The sequence below is a fragment of the Dermacentor albipictus genome, chromosome 7 (genome assembly GCF_038994185.2).
Source record: "Dermacentor albipictus isolate Rhodes 1998 colony chromosome 7, USDA_Dalb.pri_finalv2, whole genome shotgun sequence".
In the NCBI taxonomy this organism is placed as follows: Eukaryota; Metazoa; Arthropoda; class Arachnida; order Ixodida; family Ixodidae; genus Dermacentor; species Dermacentor albipictus.
In genome coordinates, this window is record NC_091827.1 from 81,879,399 (window position 1) to 81,899,410 (window position 20,012).

General features: G+C 45.3%; 1 protein-coding gene across 1 annotated transcript in view; it reads left to right on the forward strand.

Annotated features, from left to right (window-relative positions):
* LOC135896903 (cytochrome P450 2U1-like) overlaps positions 1–20,012 on the forward strand; it is a 64,462-nt gene that overhangs the window by 31,302 nt on the left and 13,148 nt on the right. Inside the window, exon 7 of the mRNA XM_065425406.1 lies at positions 17,504–17,762. Within this exon, the coding sequence (XP_065281478.1) occupies positions 17,504–17,762 (259 nt within the window). The remainder of the gene's footprint in view (positions 1–17,503; positions 17,763–20,012) is intronic.

Genomic DNA, 20,012 nt, shown 5'->3' on the forward strand with positions numbered 1-20,012 from the left:
AAGAATAAAAATGGGTTGGGATGCGTTTGGCATGCATTCTCAGATCATGAACAGCAGCTTGCCATTATCCTTCAAGAGAAAAGCGTATAACAGCTGTGTCTTACCAGTACTCACGTACGGGGCAGAAACCTGGAGGCTTACGAAAAAGGTCCTACTTAAATTTAGGACGACGCAACGAGCTATGGAAAGAAGAACGATGGGTGTAACGTTAAGGGATAAGAAAAGAGCAGATTGGGTGAGGGAACAAACGCGAGTTAATGACATCTTAGTTGAAATCAAGAAAAATAAATGGGCATGGGCAGGACATGTAATGAGGAGGGAAGATAACCGATGGTCATTAAGGGTTACGGACTGGATTCCAAGGAAGGGAAGTTAGGGCGGGCGGATGAGATTAGGAAGTTTGCAGGGACGACATGGCCACAATTTGTACATGACCGGAGTAGTTCGAGAAGTATGGGAGGGGCCTTTGCCCTGCAGTGGGCGTAACCAGGCTGATGATGATGATAAGGATGATACAATTCATACAGGATGCATTGACATCGTTAAAAAATGGCTGTGGCTTAGCTAAGGTTAAGCCCAGGATGCGAAGTATACTAGCCTCTATTTTAGTTGGTGAACCACTGTTTAGCCTGGTGAACTACTGTTGCTTGGCTATATTTGGTTCGGCTAGACGAAGAAACAACTCATGCAGGCGAGCGCACGAGCTGAGACCCGGCTGTGTAGCTACGCGGCCGCAAGCGAGCGCTCGAGTTGAGCCTTCGCTTTTGCAGCTGTTATGACGTCATAAGGTAGCTACGCGGCTGCGCGTGGCGCAGCAAGGAAGAGCGTGGTTGTGCTGCTAGTATGCTTCGCATAAAATTGGAGGACGCTTAAGCTTCGCCTTCAAGAATGGAACGCGACAGCGTTCCTGTCGACCCGCCAAGGGGTGTAAGACAATGGGCTACGGCGCAGCGACTACGCGCCCCGCATCGGACGCGGTGAGCGTCGAGCAACGCAGCGTTCGGCGCGGCAACGAAATGTGCGCCTGAGCAAGCGACGCACGCCTGAGCCTGAGAAGCAGCTCGTTTCTAAGGCAACACCGCATTCACTAGAGGCGCTTTTGTACCGCTTTGAAGCATCGAACTCGTGGCTCAGTCAATGATGAAAGTGCTGTGTATCTTAAAGAATGCGTGAGCAAATTCTCTTTAAATGGTGTAGCACAGTTTGCAAGAGGTGGAAGTCGCCAGCACTTCACACACTTTCAAGGCACCAGCCATGCACGACTAGATCGAGTGTATGTGTGTTCGGAGAGTGCACCTTTTAACGCGACAGCGTTAAGGAGCTCGTGTCGCAGAAAAGCCGGTGTCGTCGGCGTCGATGCGGGGCGCGTCGTCGCTGCGCCGTAGCCCATTGTCTTACACCCCTTGGCGGGTCGACGGGAACGCTGTCGCGTTCCACTCCTGAAGGCGAAGCTTAAGCGTCCTCCAATTTTTTGTCAGAACTACGATGTTGATGCCGTTTCTTTCAGTGACCATTGTTTAGTGACCTTCGAGATCGGCCAAAAGCAAAAAAGGAAACTTGAATGGGAAAGGTGGAAATTGAACGCCAAGCTTATCAAGGATGACGTGTTCATAGATAAAACAAAAAAAGAAATAGAGCAGTTTTTTAATGATACACTACGCAGTGCCGCAGAGAAATGGGAGTTATTTAAACAAAGGGTGAAATTGAACGCTATAGAAAGAGGTGGGCACATAAAATATCAAGCTCGAAAACATGAACAAGGTCTGCGGCAGGAGCTCGAGGACTTAGTGCGAATCGAAACAGCTAATCCGGGTTTGGTGACGCAAGAACTGCAAGTCATTAAAAGAAAACTAGAAAGCTTAGAGGAGGATAAATACAGAGGTGCAATTATACGTGCACGTGCTGAAAAAATATCTCGCGGGGGAAGTACCAACAAAGCGAGCTTTATCAGATGAAAAGGCGTACGCTCGAGGAAATGAAATATTGGAAATAGAATGTAATGGTAAGATATCCAAAGAACAGAAAGTTATCATGACGGCATTTGAAAGTTACTATAGAAAATTGTTCGATTGTCGTGAGCCAAAGGTGCCGGGCTACGAGGATGAATTTTTGGCAGAAATGCCAAGGCTAGGCAAAGAGGAAACGAATTTATTAGAAATGAATATTAGTATCGAAGAGATTGAGAGGGCTATTGAGTAACTAGGCTCGGGCAAATCTCCTGGTCCGGATGGGATTAGCGCGACATTTTACAAGGCGTTCAAGACGGATATGGCAATAGCATTGCATGAAGTATTTTCAGAGGCACTCGTGCGGGCGTCTTTACCTCCATCGTTCAATCGTGCGCACACAGTACTAATGCGAAAAGGCAAAGCTAGAAATACGTTACTTAAAGTAACAGGATACAGGCCAATCACGTTGACAAATGTAGAGTACAAGGTTTTCATGAAAGTTCTTGCAGCAAGGCTGCAGGGAGTTATACGGAAGTTAGTTGGGCAGCATCAGACATGCGGCATCAGGGGTAGGAAAATATTTACGAATATTCATACAGCCAGAAGCATTTTAGAATATTGCGATAGCGCTCTCCTCAAAGTAGCGATGCTGCAAATAGATCTAGCTAAGGCTTTTGACATGGTACCACATAGTGTTCTCTTTTTATTAATTAATTATGTAGGACTTGGTTCCGTCATATGTAAAGGCATCAAAATGGCATATCAAAGCTCATGTACCCATTTAATTGTTAATGGTGAACTCTCACAACGCATACAAGTACTCTCTTCTGTTCGACAGGGTTGTCCGTTAAGTCCTTTACTTGTTGCTTTATTTTTGGAGCCGCTCTGCAGAAAAATAGTTAATAGTAAAGAAATCAGGGGTTTTAAGATACAGTCCTGTGAAGTAGGTGTTCTAGCTTATGCGGATGACGTTGCCCTATTTGCTGAAGATAGGGAGAGCGTTAGCGCATTATTAAGAATTACTGAAAGGTTTTGCGAGAAAAGCGGTAGTGAAATCAATGAGCAAAAGTGCATTGGTCTCTGGCATGCCCACTGGAGTGCCACGCCCGGTGCTTTTGAAAATATCCGGTGGCTCATGACACCTAGCTCCTACCTGGGGGTGCCTTTGGATGGGTATCGTGAAAGTGGGTCACTCTGGCTAGAAAAAACGGATGAAATGCGTGCGATGGCTGATGAATGGGGTGGCCGCGAATTGTCGATTTTTGCACGTGCCACTATTTGTAATGTTTTTCTCGCTGCGAAAATTATGTATCTTCTGCAGGCACTGTATTGTACACGTAAGCACATTCAAAAATTTCACCGAATCTTTGCCACGTTTATCTGGTGTTCTACGTGGGAGGGAGCATCAAGGACAAATTTGTTTCGTCGAGTAAAGAAAGGTGGTCTGTCGGTGTGCCACTTGTTTCTTCAGCAAGTTGTATCACGTTTGATATTGATAAGGGACGAAAGAGACCCGTCTCTGTGCAGTTTTTTTCAAACTATGTTAGCAGTTTCTATGCCTGATTTTTTTGTTTCTTCAGCCATTGGCCCTCATTACACAATTTCAAGGTTCTTGCGTGAAGTTGTAACGTCCTATCGTTTCCTTAGGGCGCGATTCTCTCTTGAGTACCTCTCCAATGTAAAAAGAAAGCGTCTTATGAAGGATCTCACTGAAAGTGTGTTCCCTGTTCCATTGTATCGGGTAACGTTTCAAGAAGGGCCTGGGTAAGACGTACTTAAAAGGGTTAAAAATATGTGGATACCGGCAAACGCTAAAACATTCTTCTTCAAGCTTCACACGGGAACCTTGCCTGTTAAAACGTGGTTGGAGGAAAGAGGAATGTATGTGCCATGGGGAAGCAGATGCTTTCTGTGCAACAAAGCTGAAACGATCGAACGTGTTTTCATTGATTGTAATAATGCCATATTCTTTTGGGATATATTACAAAGAACGTTAAAGATAGACCTACCCCTCAATCCACATGGGATTCGTTTTTTGCCACCTGAACACGATTTTGAACAGATGGATGTCATCTTTTTACTTGGAATGCACGCAGTCTGGCGTAGTCTGTTGGCATATAGACATTGTGATGTTAAAGGCCGATCTGTGTATGAATATTTTGTGGAAATGGTTGTGAAGGTACGTGACGTGTACAAGACGAAGGACTGTGATGAAGCTGTGGTGTCAATGCTTGACACTTTGCCACATATAAAACGAGTGTGATCTAGGATCACAAACTCTTTTGAAGCTTGTAGCCAAGCTGGAAATAAAGAAAAAAAAAACTCGTGGCTCCGTGGTAGCGTCTCCGTCTCACACTCCTGAGACCCTGGTTCGATTGCCACCCAGCCCATCTTGTAAGTTGTTTTTTATTCATGAAGTGCCTGCTGGGATTTATCGCTCATGGCCAACGCCGCCGACACCGACGCCGACGACAGCGGCTTTTCTGCGACTCGAGCTCCTTAACCCTGTCGTGTTAAAATCTAACCTCTAAAGAATCGGCTCCACTCGGCAGCAGAGCTGCAGATTAAGATGGATGGTTACAAGCTGCTTTAGCAGCGGGTGGTTGTCGCCGACAAATAATTTTCTGCACGTGAAATGTCCAATAGCCTCAAACTTAATTTCTGTTTTGGCACGCATGAAGTGCCGGATAGAAAACCCCTAATTGCTAATGTAGAAAGATCAGGGCACAGCAATGACTAACGTACTGATAAATAAGCTCAGCGGCGCACTATTGCGCATAAATGCTTTGGTGTCGCTTGATTCATGTACTCTCAAAACATGATGCAAAGATATGATCAGCAAGCCAACATACAAGTGATTGCCGTATAAAACTACTCCCTTTGCCTGCCAGAATTCGCTCCTATGAGGGCATATCATAGAAAGCATGTCTTTAGGGCTGCATAACGATGCTGGAGTGGGGCTATCAACGCTCTCACGTAACGATTAATCTGCAAGTGAACAATTTATGCACAGTTTACGGAGCGGGAAAGGGTACGTTTGAAGGCGCCAGAACTAGATGGCGCCACCATATTGAGGATGCTTTGGATCGTGCTGATTGCGAATCTCATCTTCAGTGCATGCGTGCGCGTTCAGTATTGCAACGCGGCAGCGCCCTTGCGGATACCGATTTCAACGCATAAGTGCTATGAGTACTCATGGCTATTAGCCCCGAGAAATAGGAATGGCGCCGCCTGGCGGGAGCTTCAGATGGCGCCACGGCCAGGAATCGAGTTTAGGCAGCCGTCCAGATAACGTGCGCTCGCTTCGTCGCACCGCGTAGCATGGTGTTTGCGTTCGCTTTTTGCTTGCCGCAAGCTTCGGATGAACGACGAAAACAGCAGGGATCGTGTTTCAGGTAAGCAAACAACATTTGTGTGCACAATCGTCCTCAAAGGCACGCGCTCCGTCGTGCATGCTTGGAAAGCGTGCTCGGGCGGTCGCTTTCGGATGTAGTTTCACTTTCACAAGAGTTCTTCGCATGCGTCTGCGTATGTGTCCTACATCGTTTTCTTTGGAACTGCGCCAAGCTTTCTATCTTACCACAGTGCCAAGAGTGCTGTCAAGTCACACGAAATCTACCGAAAGTGACACTACATCCCAAATTGATCACCATAGAAAATTCCACCCTAGCTGTTGTGTCAGTTTTCTTGTATGCTTATTGACGTACCTTGTTTAATTTCATGTTTACCTTGTAATAGCTAGCTGTTATCGTTTCTGTTTATGTACACGAACGAGTTGAAGGTGGTAAATGCTGGAGTTTCTTTCCTGCTGGCCGCTCGTCTCAATTCGTGCAGCGCCGCAGCAGCCGCGCTGTCACATGTATTAGTTTACGTAACCTGCTTGTAAATTATTTTTGTTCACAATTGCATTACCGCTGAGCAGCGTCAAACGGTATGTGGACAAGGCGTGCGAGACGAGCCCGTGCCTCACTGAGGCGGAGGAGGTTTATTATGCGGGCCACGTCTTTGAGTGCGCCGTCCAAACAGCTGAGAACGCTTGTTTCGACTGTCTGGCGTTCGTCTTGCAAACGACTGCTATCAACAGTGCTCCTCATGAAGCGAAGATTACTGTTTGCGACGCAGTGATAGATCGAGCCAGCTGTTCGTACAAAGCAGAGTATGACTACTCGATCACTGGCCGGCTGCTGGGAAGAAACGTTGTCCAAGCATGCGTGAGCATACCCCTAATTTAATTTGGCCTACCCCTAAACTTTACTTGGCCCACCCTCAAATTTAAACTGGCTCTCTTGCAAATTTAAAGTTGGCCTATACCCCAAATTTTAAGTTGGTCAACCCCCAAATTTCAAATGAGCCCACGTCCAAATTTAAGTTTGCCCAGCTTTACTATAAGCTTCCCCGTGCATGTTCCATGAATCCCTGTATCCTTACCTTCCTTATATTCCCCTCTCTCTCCTGTATCCTTAGGGTATTATTTTATTTTCTTTATATTGTTCCTTATCGCTTATAAAGCTACCCATCTACATTTACACTATTATAGTAAGTAAATGTAATTTTGCATATTACGAATTCTTGAGCACACAAAAGGCATTACACTTTTCGCGTGACGGCACTAGGGTACTCACAAAGAATGCTTATGCCCTAATACTTAAGTTTCCTTTTGACATCCGAAAGCACATGTTGCACTGTGTGATTGGCACTGTTTTGTTTGATATTTAGATACCCTACGAGATTTTTTTATTGCAAACAAATCTATTTAATGTCTCCCATGGCAGATAGCGCTATTCTATCAGATCAACTGTATAATTGGAAAAGTGCGCATTACTTGCACAATAAATTGCAACGTGGTTAGGTAACATCAATGATTCGCTAATTTTCTTCACCATTATTAACTTTGGGGCACATGTTCCAATTGCGGAATTCAAGCCAAGCAGTATTCAAGTCACATCCATTTAGCAGAAATATTTGCCTAGCACCAATTTTCTTTTGTATATGTGGTGAAAACTGCCTATATAAACATGTTTTTAAATGCAGTCCTGTTCCATTTAAACTAGTAACTTTCTTTTTTTTTGCAGAGGAGCTGTTTTTGAAGTGTCTCTTTTTACTTAAAAGTCAACTGTTGTAGGCTGCAAGGAGCATTAGTCTTGGCAGAAAAGTTATTCCTTCAGACTGAAACTTCACATCAGTCATTGTTCTAATGCATGATAACAAGTTTAATGAATGTATGATTAGGCATTAGTTATCGAAAAATAATACGCCTAAAGACTAAGACAAATTTGTGAGGTTTAATGTCTTTGGAACTGATAAATCCTAACCGTTTTTATTTTACAGAAAATACAAGTGTAACCACATTGTAGCTGTACTGCTGCATATTAATGCTGCCAGGACTTTCGACAAGCTCTCGCGAACTGATCAGCCACAGAAGTGGGGCAAGGAGCACAGAGATCGGGTTAAGCAAAAGTATGAGCCAAGAGCTATAGTCAACCTTCCATGTGCAAAGAAGGTTTGCACATATATTATTCTTTTAAAACTGAGAGGAATGAGAGGGAAAACAGCAAGTCCAATGCTGAAATGAAGGGCAGCTCACAATTTCTACTTTCAGTGTTGGTTTGGTGAAAATGCTCTTGCAGATAGCCTTGCTGTTTGCATTTTCTTAAGCTGCAAGAGCAGTTTCATGACTTCAACAAACGCACTACCTTTACGGTAAACTATGTACAGCAAATGCTATTGACAGATGCCTTTGTCATAGGCACAGAGTACGAATGAAGTCATTAGTGCTAGCTGTTGAGTATAGTTAACAATATGCACACCTTAGGTGAATGCTTGACATCTCTTATTCTAAACAGAAGTAGGATGTAGCACTCTTTAATGACGTGAACATATGAATTTTTTGCTTGCTTATTAAGTTTGAGAGGTGGAGAAATCAATGCACAAACCTTAATGCTAAATGCTCAACTGTCGAATGGGCGCCGTGTTTACAGCTAAGAAGTTTTCGTCTAGAACATAACATTGGTGCTTCTCTTGTTGCTACATCTTCCAGGCAAAAATCAAAAAGACTCCCCAGCTGGAAGGCAACATACTTGAAAGACTTTTGGAGAATGTCAGCTGGTACAAATGAGCATCACGGCAGTTCAGCATGCAGATTTGTTTGTGTTCGTCAATGAAGAAGATAATATTTGCATTCCAGTGCTATTTAATGAGGCATATTTCAGCGATGTGGTTGAAAGATCTTCCTATTTCTTTGAGCAGTACATACTGCCACATCTTCTTTCTCCATGAACTGCCTTGTTTCAGTTGCACATGCAATTTTTTATGCCTTGCACATAACCAAACTACAGCCTCCCTTTTCAAGCCACAAAATGACGGATATATGAGGTTTAACATACCAACTTAACAAAAGGCTTATTAGGGATGATGTCGGGGGACGTTTTACATCAATATTAGGTTTGCTACAACGTGACTAAAGCTTGGTATATAAGCATTTTGCTTATTTTTTTGTCTCTCAGTAGGAACAGAACCGAGAGATGAACCTGCGACTTCATGTTCAGCAACAGAATGCCATTGCCAAGTTAACTCGAGACATAAAAAATTGTATGTGCAATCAGAGAAAGCCCTCCTAGAAAGTTTGGAGACATCTGCAGTTTGAGTGCTTTTACTGATGTACAGTACAGTCCACTGTTAAAGGGAATAATGAAATTTGCGGCCCTCGCTTGGCTGGCAACCTAGCTGCATGGGGCTGCAGAAGCAATCTTAGTGCACTACGCAGGTGTGTCGAAAGGAGTGAGAGCTGACAACTACAAGTTACCTGCTCCAAATATAGGTGATTGTACTGCTTCTAGGAAGGAAAATCTGGACATGTTGTGCACTAAAGTGTTTTCTTTAACAGTGGACTCCTCTGTACAGTGAGCAAGAAAATGCAAACACGGTAGCATGCTGTAGCACACAAAAAATTAACATTAGGTCACTATTAAAACACATTTGTGTGTAAACAGCTGAGTCGTGCAGTGGCTAGAGGAAATTGTGATGCAACCCCGAACCATAACAGACACTCGAATGACAGACTAGGAATCACAGGCAATGCATATGTCTATGTGACATTCTATGCATTTAATTTTTGGGTCCCTGAATTATGCGATGCGACTGTGATATCGTAAATATAATTGTGATATCAGAAACTCATCCTGGAGAATAACGGCAGTCATTTGTGGTTTTAGTCCCATGCGCAGCTTTCTACAAGGGTATCCAATCATGCTTGTATTTGCGTTTTGTGTTAATTCACATGGGCTTCCTTGATACACTGATAAGTGCAAAGGCACCGTGTTAGATGCTCTCATGTCTGTGGGAAATTTGGCTGATACTTTGGTACTATGGTAGCCAGACAATTGCTGATTATTACAGTAGGCGTAAAAAATGGGGTTTTACGTGCCAAAACCACTTTCCGAATATGACGCACGCCTACAGTAGGCGTCTGTAATTTTCGATGTTTTTTTTTTTTCGTTTTCGGCTGGTGTTTGTTTTGTGATATAGTTGCTATGGCAACTAGCACGACTGTGTTGTGAAGACGAACAAGTGCCTCACACAATTAAATTTTTGGCTGACTGGGTTTTGTGAAGCAATTGTGATATGAGAATGCTATAACTGTGATATTAGAAAGGCATCCCAGGGAATGAGAGTAGTCACTTGTGGTTTATAGTTCATGCCCAGCTCTCTACGTGGGTATCCAATTATGCTTGTATGTACCTTTCGTGTTAACTCACATGGGCGTCCAATGATACAATGATAAGTGCAAAGATACTTTCAAGATGCTTTCATTTTTTTGTCTACTGCTTATGTGGTCATGTTTGCGGGATATTTGGCTGATATTGTGATACTATGGTATCCAGTCAACTGCTGCTCATTACAGTAGGCGTCTGCAGTTATCAACTTTTTTTTTCATTTTTGGCCGGTGTTTGTTTTGTGATATAGTTGGTATTGCAACTAGCATGACTTTGTTGTAAAGACGAACAAGTGCCTCATGCAATTAAATTTTTCGCTGACTGTGTTTTGTAAAGCAATAGTGATGTTAGAATGCTATAACTGTGTTATCGGAAAGTCATTCCAGGGAATGACAGTTGTCACTTGTGGTTTATGTTCCATGCCCAGCTTTCGACATGGGTATCCAATCATGCTTGTATGTGGATTTCATGTTAACTCGCATGGGCTTCCATTGATACAAGGATGATAATTGCAAAGGCAGCATGTTACAAAGATGTTCTCATTTTTTGTCTGCTGCTCATGTGGTTATGTTTTTGGTGTATTTGGTTGTTACTGCAATACTAATATTAGGGCAGCCAGATAACTGTGGCACAGTGCACCAGGCATATGTAGTCTTACTTGTTTCGTTTCTGGCTGTTGTTTGTTTTGTAATTGGCATTAACTGGCATTCCTGTGTTGTGAAGACAAACAAGTGTCTCACCCAGCTAAATTTTTAGTTAGCTGCACACTTTAACGCCACTGTGATAGTGTAAGGGATTATATCAGAATGACACCAGGCAAACAGTATCCATGAACAGTTCGTTTCTGGTTTGGCAATTGTTTGGCTTGCTCCTGGCGCTCGGGCCATTTGTTTCCTGTGACATATAGGGTTTCTGTTATTGTGGTAGAGAAAGAATGCAATTTTCAGTAGCACTACATTTTCTAGTTCTGATGTATTGCCGCCTATTTTGTCCAACTGTTATACTAAAACAAAGATATGCTGACAAGCATTACTACGATATGTAATGATGTAACTGCATTATGAAACAGGACAACAGTGAAGAATGCAGGCACACTGTTTTACGCAATGCGTTTCTCATAAAATGTACAATTGAGATTGGAATTATTGAAATAAATGCAAGAGTCGTGCATTTCGGGTGCTCAGGACAACTAAAAGTGGTGCTTCTTGACAAGAAGCACAAAATCTCTTCTTCCAGTTTGCCTTACTAACCTATTAATAGTGGGCAGTTCTGAAATAAAACTAGTTAAAAGGTAGCAATTGGAAAAGTTAAAAGTAATATTCTTGCATGCATATTATTTTTCAAAACATACACCATGAGTACTGCATTTAAAAGCCTACAGCTGCTGAAGTAGTTTTATAGTAGCTACAAAAATTAGGTGTTCGCACATCGAAAAGTATGCCACGAAGCAAAGGCTGAAAGGCAGTCCACACTAGATGGTGTTTATTGTACAGTATCTTATACACATTCTGCAAGCTCGTTGCCCATTTTGTTTACAAGATCACTGCATTATTACATCTCCAAAACATAAGGAGAGGTTGCTAACAGAATGTGCCATACCATGCAGTCTTTGTTACATGAACAAGTGTGCTGCTTTTTGCCATTAATGTAACTGCCCAAGGTCTTTTTTACAGGTTTGACAGCGCACGTTATTGGTCCTGCTCTTCCTTTCGTGTTCTTGGCAGGGAATAAAATTATTTATGCTTGCTAGAATTACAATTGAATCCTTGAAAATGTTCGACACAGTTGTACGGTGGACACTACACAACACTGCCAACAGAGAAAATGTTAAATCATGATAGAGCTTCATGTATGTGAGGAGCACAGCATCATCATCACTTAAGGATAAACTTTGCGTTCCTTGACGCAACCGCATTTCTGTGTAAATTTCTGTTATGTTGTAGCACAACTCGAAAGAGCCTGTGCCTGTGAGGACAGCAAGACCATGCTCATCGGGCACTTTTGCAATTGTGATAAGCTGTTCTCTTGCAAATAGGTTGTTTCTAGTCTCGACCTGAATTCCAATTTCTTTAGACAGCTCCTCTGCCTCGGCACTTATCTCCGAAAAAAAACAAAGGACAAATTGAGCGTAACAATAACATAAATTATAGCAGTCTCAAGTATTAATTAGCATTACGAACAGCAGTAAAAGTGCTGCACTGTCTGCTGGATACCTTCTCATATTGGAGTGAAATCACCTGGCGGACCAACTCAGGGCTGTCCAGAGGGCCCGTGTGACGGCAGAGGGGCTCGGCCTCTCTGTACCGACGTGGGAGCGGCCCGCATCAGTCCCAGACTAATCCCTCAGGACCTAAATAAAGTTATTCATACCTTACCATACCTGGACTCGCAGCCGGAGCTTCTGGAGGATGGAAATCTAAAATAAATGAAACAAACTAAAAGAGCAAAGTACTATACACCACAGTTAATGACGTGGGTACCTAAATGCAACACAAATTTGGCACATCAAATTTAGTATTACTTAAGGGATAAACATACCATCACACTCTACCGGTTCTGTCTCTTCGGCCAGTGGTGCATCAAGTTCCAACATCGCGCTGCTCGAGCTTTCCTCTGCGCCTTCTTGGTATTTTTCTCCAGCATCAGTGCAAATGGAAGATGTCAGTGGCAGATGGTAAGAGCGTATGGGAATGCTTCTGTCCTTTGAAATTGAAATTCATGCTTTTCTGGACATTTTATTAATAGATAACATTAATGCCACTTGCGACCGCGATTGAGGCCGATCGGGATCGAAATTATCAATCTCGATTGACTCCCTTCGGTAGTTTGCGCGAGGGGCCAATCGCAATCGATAATTTCGATTCCGATCAGGCTGGATCGCGGTAGAAAGTGCCCAATGTGGCACACGTTTAAGATAGCTGCGGAGCTGTTTTAATATGTATACAGTAATGATTCGTTGCTGCAGTGAATTAAACAATGGAGGAAGCGCTCGTGCGGGTACAAATGCGCGATCAACATTGCTTCTGCATAATCAAACGCGAGAGATAGGAGTTCTGCCGTGAGTCAAAGTGTTGCCCTGCTCGCTCCTACACCGAGCAACGCCGGAGCAAGCGACAGGACAGTTCGCCTACTGTGGCTATCGCAGATCGTTAGATCGTTTTCGATTATTTCTGGCATCTACATATATGTGTAAACGACTTGTCATTGCTAACCCCACAGATAATCAATATCGATACACTTACGCCGTCTTATCACCGCTCGCACAAGCGGCCGCCTCGCATCGTGTGGACGTACAGGCAGGTTGGCGGACGGAACTGCTTCCGGCGACAACTTTCGGTACTTGTAACCTTGTAATCAAGTGACAGACACATTGACTGCATACAAAGAACCGAAAAGTACACCCGAAATGGCCTTACCTAGCGTCTTGTATACAGGATATACAAAATCCTCTTCTCTGAAGTGCTTGCTGCAGACGACGTCGTGTTTTGACGGCAGCTTGCCCATTCTAAGCTTTATTAACCAAACTTTCTTAAGCTTCGTCGACTTTGGATAGAAGTGAAAACTTACACCATCGTCCTTGCGAGATTTACATTCAGGAACAGAGCAGTAAGTCACCATCGTATCGCACAAAAGTGGGCGCGGGCGGTGCAGATTTAGGAGATCGTCGGCGGCGTAGCAGGCAAGTCCTTGCCGTGACGTCACACCGCTGCGATCGCAGCGACTCCAGTGTTCGTTCTCGGGGCTAATAGACGTCAGACTCTGGAGTTTTGCAAGACGCGTAGCGCCACCTGCCGGTGCGAAGATGCAGTAATTGAGTTGTGCGAGGCCCAACTCCTTTGATAATGGCGGGTTTCACTGGTCCATCTGGAGCGACCGCAGAAATACTTGAGCGAGCGCTCGGGTCGCACAAATCAGAATCGGTCAGCGGAGCGCAAAAACGCTCCGCCAACGTTTATAGAACTTATCTATAAACGTTGCGCTCCGCGGGGTATTAAACAGGAAGTCTGCGTACGCGTGACACAAACCGGTTCCGTAAACCATGCCCCACTTCCGCTCTGTACGTTTCCACGGCAACCAAACTCGCCGCCCTCCATGCGTAATTTGACCGCGGCAGTCGCAGAGCCCGCCATTTCCATGTCGCACCCGCAAGGAGTGTGCATGGACAACGTGCATAGAGGGCTTAGTACAGCACCTGCTGTCGTCCGAGCTCTGTTCGTTAAACGCGAGTTCTGCAGTAACACCGAACGCAGCCATTCTGCGAAGCAGCACAACGTTGTGCGTACCAACCGGGTAGCAATTTCGCTTGAAGACGGAAGTGAGGCGAACTATTTCCGCCCGAATCCGCGCCTCGGCGACGGAGCAAGTGAGAGGGACCCGGCGCGGAGCGAGTTGATCCGAAACGAACGGTGGAACGCGCGAACCCGCTCCAGATCGGCCAATGAAATTCGGATTCGTTGCCGCGGGTCAAGAAATCCTGCTCCGAATCGACCAGTGATAAACGCCATAAGTTGCCTATGCAGCTTGTGACTGCGAAACAATGATTTAACTAGATTTTGGTCCATATTGCGAGTTTTTTGCACATTTAACGCTCAGACAGAGAGCTATGAATGTCTCTGCTAGTCGGACGCGCTGCCGAACTGCCATAAAGCGCTTGCTGGCTCACTCATCAGACTGGTCGAGGAAACGACCGCAACCCCGATAGCTCCGCGCGCTACGATGAAATGCTGCAATCGACGCTACTGTTGTGTTGTAAATTTGCCATGAACGGGAAGGAGTGAATAACAACGTTCAGTTTTACCGATTTCCATCGCGATCGTATGAAGGGGAAAGGCGAGAGCGCTGGATACGGGCCGTTCAACGTGTTGGGTAATCGAATTACTTGCATTCCCCACAACACAGCGGCTCGCATGAGAAAGTGCGACGATGTTGTTCTGCTGTAACTTTGCTGTGTAGTCGTGACGGAGGACCATGGAAACCAAGCGAAAACTCAAGAATCTGCAGCCGCCACTTCATTGGCAACAGAAAAAACAACGTTGCGAACCATCCTGCGTATGTGCCATCGATATTTCCACCTGTTAACAAACGTCCGCCTCCGCTTGACTCAACAAGTGGAACGGAGAGATTTGGCTGGTCAGTTTAACCAAACATTTTGGTTCGTTTATGAATTCAAAATACTGTTCTAGAGCATCGTAGTATCGCGAGCACATTTCTAGTTTCGGTGTTTTGTATGTCCTGCGACGACACAACAAGCACGTTTCGCAATGTGCTGAGCCTGGTCGACTGCTTCTGTCAAATGTGAGTAATAAAATTGTGTAGGAGCCCTGGATGAGTCATTGCGAAGTAACGCACGTGTGTAAAAAATAAATGTGTTTATTTGCATTTATTTGTGCGCGTGTGTTGCTTGAAGCGTCTGCGAAAAGTTCAAAGGTACTGAGCGATGCTGTAGCTCCTGCCAGACAGAAAGACGCGGCGCGCAGGCACTGTAGGAAGCTTAACTTCATTATGTTCGCACGCTGTTTGCTGCTTGGAAATCTTTTTTTGTTCGGTGCGCTGAAAAATACTATGGAAGGATTTACTCTCTGTAAATAATTGCGAGAAAAAAACATTACGATAATAGCATGCATAGAGATATAGGAGGTACATAAGTCTTGTGTTCAGGACATTTTCAATATGAACCAAGTTGAAAAATCTCACTGGCTATGGTGTTGGGCTGCTGAGCACGAGGGCGCGGGCTCGAATCCCGGCCACGGCGGCCGTATTTTGATGGAGGCGAAATGCGAAAACACCCGTGTACTTAGATTTAGGTGCACGTTAAAGAACCCAGGTGGTCAAAATTTACTGAGTCCTCCACTATGGCGTGCCTCATAATTTGAAAGTGGTTTTGGCACGTAAGACCCCATAATTATTATTTTTAATTTGAAATGCTTAGATTTTTATGCTGATACGCCAATAAACAAACCTGGTGCTCTCTGTCCTTGCGAGTTGCAGCATGCCGAAATAACACTTAAGCTTCCTCCCTTTCTGAAGCGTGGATGGGCGGAAGAAAAGAAGCTTTCCAGGTCCTTGATTTTTAGGAAACCATGCCTCAACACAACCGAAAGAGGGTCCATTGGGGCCTATGCACCTTCACTTGCCGACAGCTCTTTTTGCAATACTCAGTTCTTGCCAAGGCTGCGATGGGGGCGCTGGTGACGAGGTTTTCCGCAGCGCCGCCTGGGCAGAGCCGGAGGTCGATGAGTACTATGAATGGTTTGTTTATATGAACTCTACGTCGATGGCACTGAGCAAACGGCCATGGTCATGTTAGCGTTACGCTGCCGTGACTCTTCTATGCACGTAATGGCGCCTTCTCAGAAAGCGAACTGCTTCTGAGTTAGCGGAGCGTAGAACTTCTCTTGCGGCTGCAGCCAGGAAACGTCGGGGCTGCAGCTGCACCTCGCCGTGCACGCCGGATGGACAATGCGGTCCGTTCTTGAGAAAATGGCCCCCAAAAGACTTCACCGCAAAGAATCTCACCTATGTGCTCCCGAAAATGAGGCCCCACAGCTTCGCCGCCAAGAACCAGCACTACGTGTTCCTGTGTCCGATATGTGTATCCGCATTACACAACTTACGTCCATGATCACTGCTTGCAGTAAGGCATCCTCAAACAGCTTAAGGCGAGCTATAGAGGAGGCAGATCCGTAAGTTTACACTGTGACTGGACTACGTCTTTCGCACCGGGCGGAAATTTTCGTTTGTGTGCACGTCTGACATACGCTGTGCGCCTCATCGCGTCGCCGCCGTCGCCGCCACTTTATCTGTGTTGGCAAGTTTAGTTTCGCCAAGAAGAAAAAGAAAGAAAGAAAAAGCGGTCTTCACTTAGACTCAGGGTCAGAAAGTTTCAGCCGCCCGCGCCCACTCGGACTCAGACCCGCCCGAATTCTACACATACGGGAAAATCCAGATTCACGGGTGGATCTGAGTCGGAGAGAATCGATTCATGAGTTTGACAACCTATGATAGCACGTAAGAGGAACCGTTTCCTTGGAAAATAGCAGTCTTGAAACTTTGTGTGTCAAACGCGGCATTTGAAGCCCTCTTCGACTGAAAATTGGCGTATTCCTCAGGATGCTGAGTCCCTTTGACATTACAGCATGAAAGATGTACTGAACAGCAAGCTAACATGACTGTACTCTACTGCTGGCACAACAGCATTCTTTCTTTTTATGCGAAGCATATTACTAGAGCTCAACCCAGCTCCTCAGGCGCGGCGGTGTCGCCTTCAATACCACGTGACACCGTGACGTCACGACACAGGAGAAACGGGGCTCCAACTCGCGCCGTCGCTCGCGGCGTCGCCGCGGTATATAAGCAGCTGCGCTTGCCTCTGCTATACACTCACGAGGTGAGATGCCTCCTGGAGACAGAGCTGCTCGTTGGAATGAGAAGCGAAGGTTGCGGCGTGCTACAGAGACTGTTTCTAGGTGGCTTTGCTGCGGCGCAGCGACTACGCGCCCCGCATCGGACGCGGTGAGCGTCGAGCAACGCAGCGTTCGGCGCGACAACAAAATCTGCGCCTGTGCAAGCGCCGCACGCCTGAGCCGACGCCGACGACACCGGCTTTTCTGCGACACGAGCTCCTTAACGCTGTCGCGTTAAAATAAAAGCTAGTATGCTTCGCATCCTGGGCTTAACCTTAGCTAGGCCACAGCCAGTTTTTTTCTTTCACACTTATAGAGGGGGTTTACAGCAAAGACACAATTCCTGTCGCAGAACTTGGATTGCTCTCGTTGTATTGCTTCATATTGAATCAGTATTTTTTAAAGAATACGAATTGCCATTCGCCTGAATTTTGTGCAGACTACTACCTCGTTGGCAACGTAAACTCCTTCCTCATGGCTGGTACCTTCAGCCCAACCAATACGATGACGTGGCAGATGCTGAATTTTGCGAGAAACGCCGACACGGTCCAAGCTCGGGTGCAACATGAAATTGATCACGTGGTCGGCCACGATCGGCAGCCAACGTGGGAAGACCGGAAGCAGATGCCGTACACGTTGGCCTGCGTCTGGGAAGCGGGCCGATGGAAGACCGCTAGCCCACTTGGCCTTCCGAGAGAGTAAGCATGTGCAGTTCACCAGTACGTCTCAATGTGACTTTCTTTTGGCATGAAGCAGCATCAGTAAAAAAAATTGTAAAGCACAATACACAGAATCTGTAGATGGTTCTACGACCATTTTACGCTGTGCTTGCCCCCCTGGGAAGGAAGTCTTAAATAATCTCTACGAAGTATAAAAAATACAACATTGTTTTGCGGGCATCGTGGAAGTTAAAAAGAAGTAAATACTAGAAAATAAAATAAATATTAACGCTAGTCTTTAGCCTACCTCGCGAGAAAGTGTTGTGTCATACCCATATATTATGTATAGCGCTATAAACAGAATTTCCAACGTTGCGAAAAGCTGACCATGTCGTTAACAGAATCAAGGCTTAGTATCGGTGTATTCCGGTAACACCACTGTACCTTGTAGCATTAGGACTACTCCTAACGTCATCATTGCTAAAGATACCCAGAAAAAGGCTCAAGAGTGGAGGTTGGTTTGTGATAAGCACCCCATCACTCTGAATTGAATGTTGTATTAACACTACGCTACCGCATTGCATTTGTGGGGTACAGAATGTTATCGGCTTACTCTTATTAGAGTTCTCAAAATACTTTCAGTGGGTTACATTTGAAGAACGTTTGCTGCAATACACGCAGTAAACACTCTTAGAAAAATTTACACCCTTTGGGGCTTATCTTGTCGCACAACGATAAGCGTCATATTTCTTGCCCGCGTTTCTTCTCTTTAACGCTGCGAGCCCAGTACGTCCCAGTCACGAACGGCATGCGCGTTATCAGTGTGACGCAGCATTCCCGACAGGAAAGTAGCGAGCGCCAAGTTTTCAAGAAAGGAAGTGCAAGCTAGGCAGATGACGATTATCGTTGTGTGACAAATATACACGCCAAAGGGTGCAATCGTTTTAAGAGGGATGGTCAGTGAAGCTGCGGTATCATCTCACCCGATACAGCAATGTAACGTAGCCTTGAACTGGGTCCTGCCGAGTCTGAGCACGATATTGCTGTGCATGCTGTGCTGTGTGATGTTGGCCGAGGTTGAGGAGGAAAAGTTAATGGAGAATACCTTAGTAACTTGCTATTCGCTGATGATATTGCGTTGCTTAGTAACTCAGGGGACCAATTGCAATGCTTGCTGAATGACCTGGAGAGGCAAAGCAGAAGAGTGGGTCTAAAAATAATCTGCAGAAAACTAAAGTAATGTTTAACAGTCTCGGAAGAGAACAGCAATTTACAATAGGTAGCGAGGCACTGGAACTGGTAAGGGAATACATCTACTTAGGGCAGGTAGTGACGGCGGATCCGGATCATGCGACGGAAATAATCAGAAGAATAAGAATGGGCTGGGGTGCGTTTGGCAGGCATTCTCAGATCATGAACAGCAGGTTGCCATTATCCCTCAAGAGAAAAGTCTATAATAGCTGTGTCTTACCAGTACTCACCCACGGGGCAGAAACCTGGAGGCTTACGAAAAGGGTTCTACTCAAATTGAGGACGGCGCAACGAGCTATGGAAAGAAGAATGATAGGTATAACGTTAAGGGATAAGAAAAGAGCAGATTGGGTGAGGGAACAAACGCGAGTTATTGGCATCTTAGTTGAAATCAAGAAAAAGAAATGGGCATGGGCAGGACATGTAAAGAAGAGGGAAGATAACGGATGGTCATTAAGGGTTACGGACTGGATTCCAAGGGAAGGGAAGCGTAGCAGGGGGCGGCAGAAAGTTAGGGTGGGCGGATGAGATTAAGAAGTTTGCAGGGACAGCATGGCCACAATTAGTACATGACCGGGGTTGTTGGAGAAATATGGGAGAGGCCTTTGCCCTGCAGTGGGCGTAACCAGGCTGCTGATGCTGATGATGACTCGCTGCTACGATAGTCGTGCTTCGTGTTGTCAGAGCCTCGCCGTTCACACTGCTGTTTCGGCAGGCTTCATTATGATGCTGCGCACATTGCTTGGCCCACTCCTTTCGTTGTGGTTGAAACCTTTGCTAGGCTTAGACACGAAAGTTGCGCTTCGTATCTTAGATCGACCAGCGGTTCCGTGGCGCGTATTGCATACTGAAGTGAGGCGTTTTGCTAGACATCTTTATTTAGTTGGACTCCGCTGACGAACTTGAGATTAAAACGGCCTCTCTCATCGTTTGAGAGCCAGCTGTCCATGCTACTCGAGGTGCAGGTCTATCTTTTATGTCGCGTGCATTGATGTATGCATTTGTATTTGCGGGTCTGTTACCAAAATCGGCAGTTAC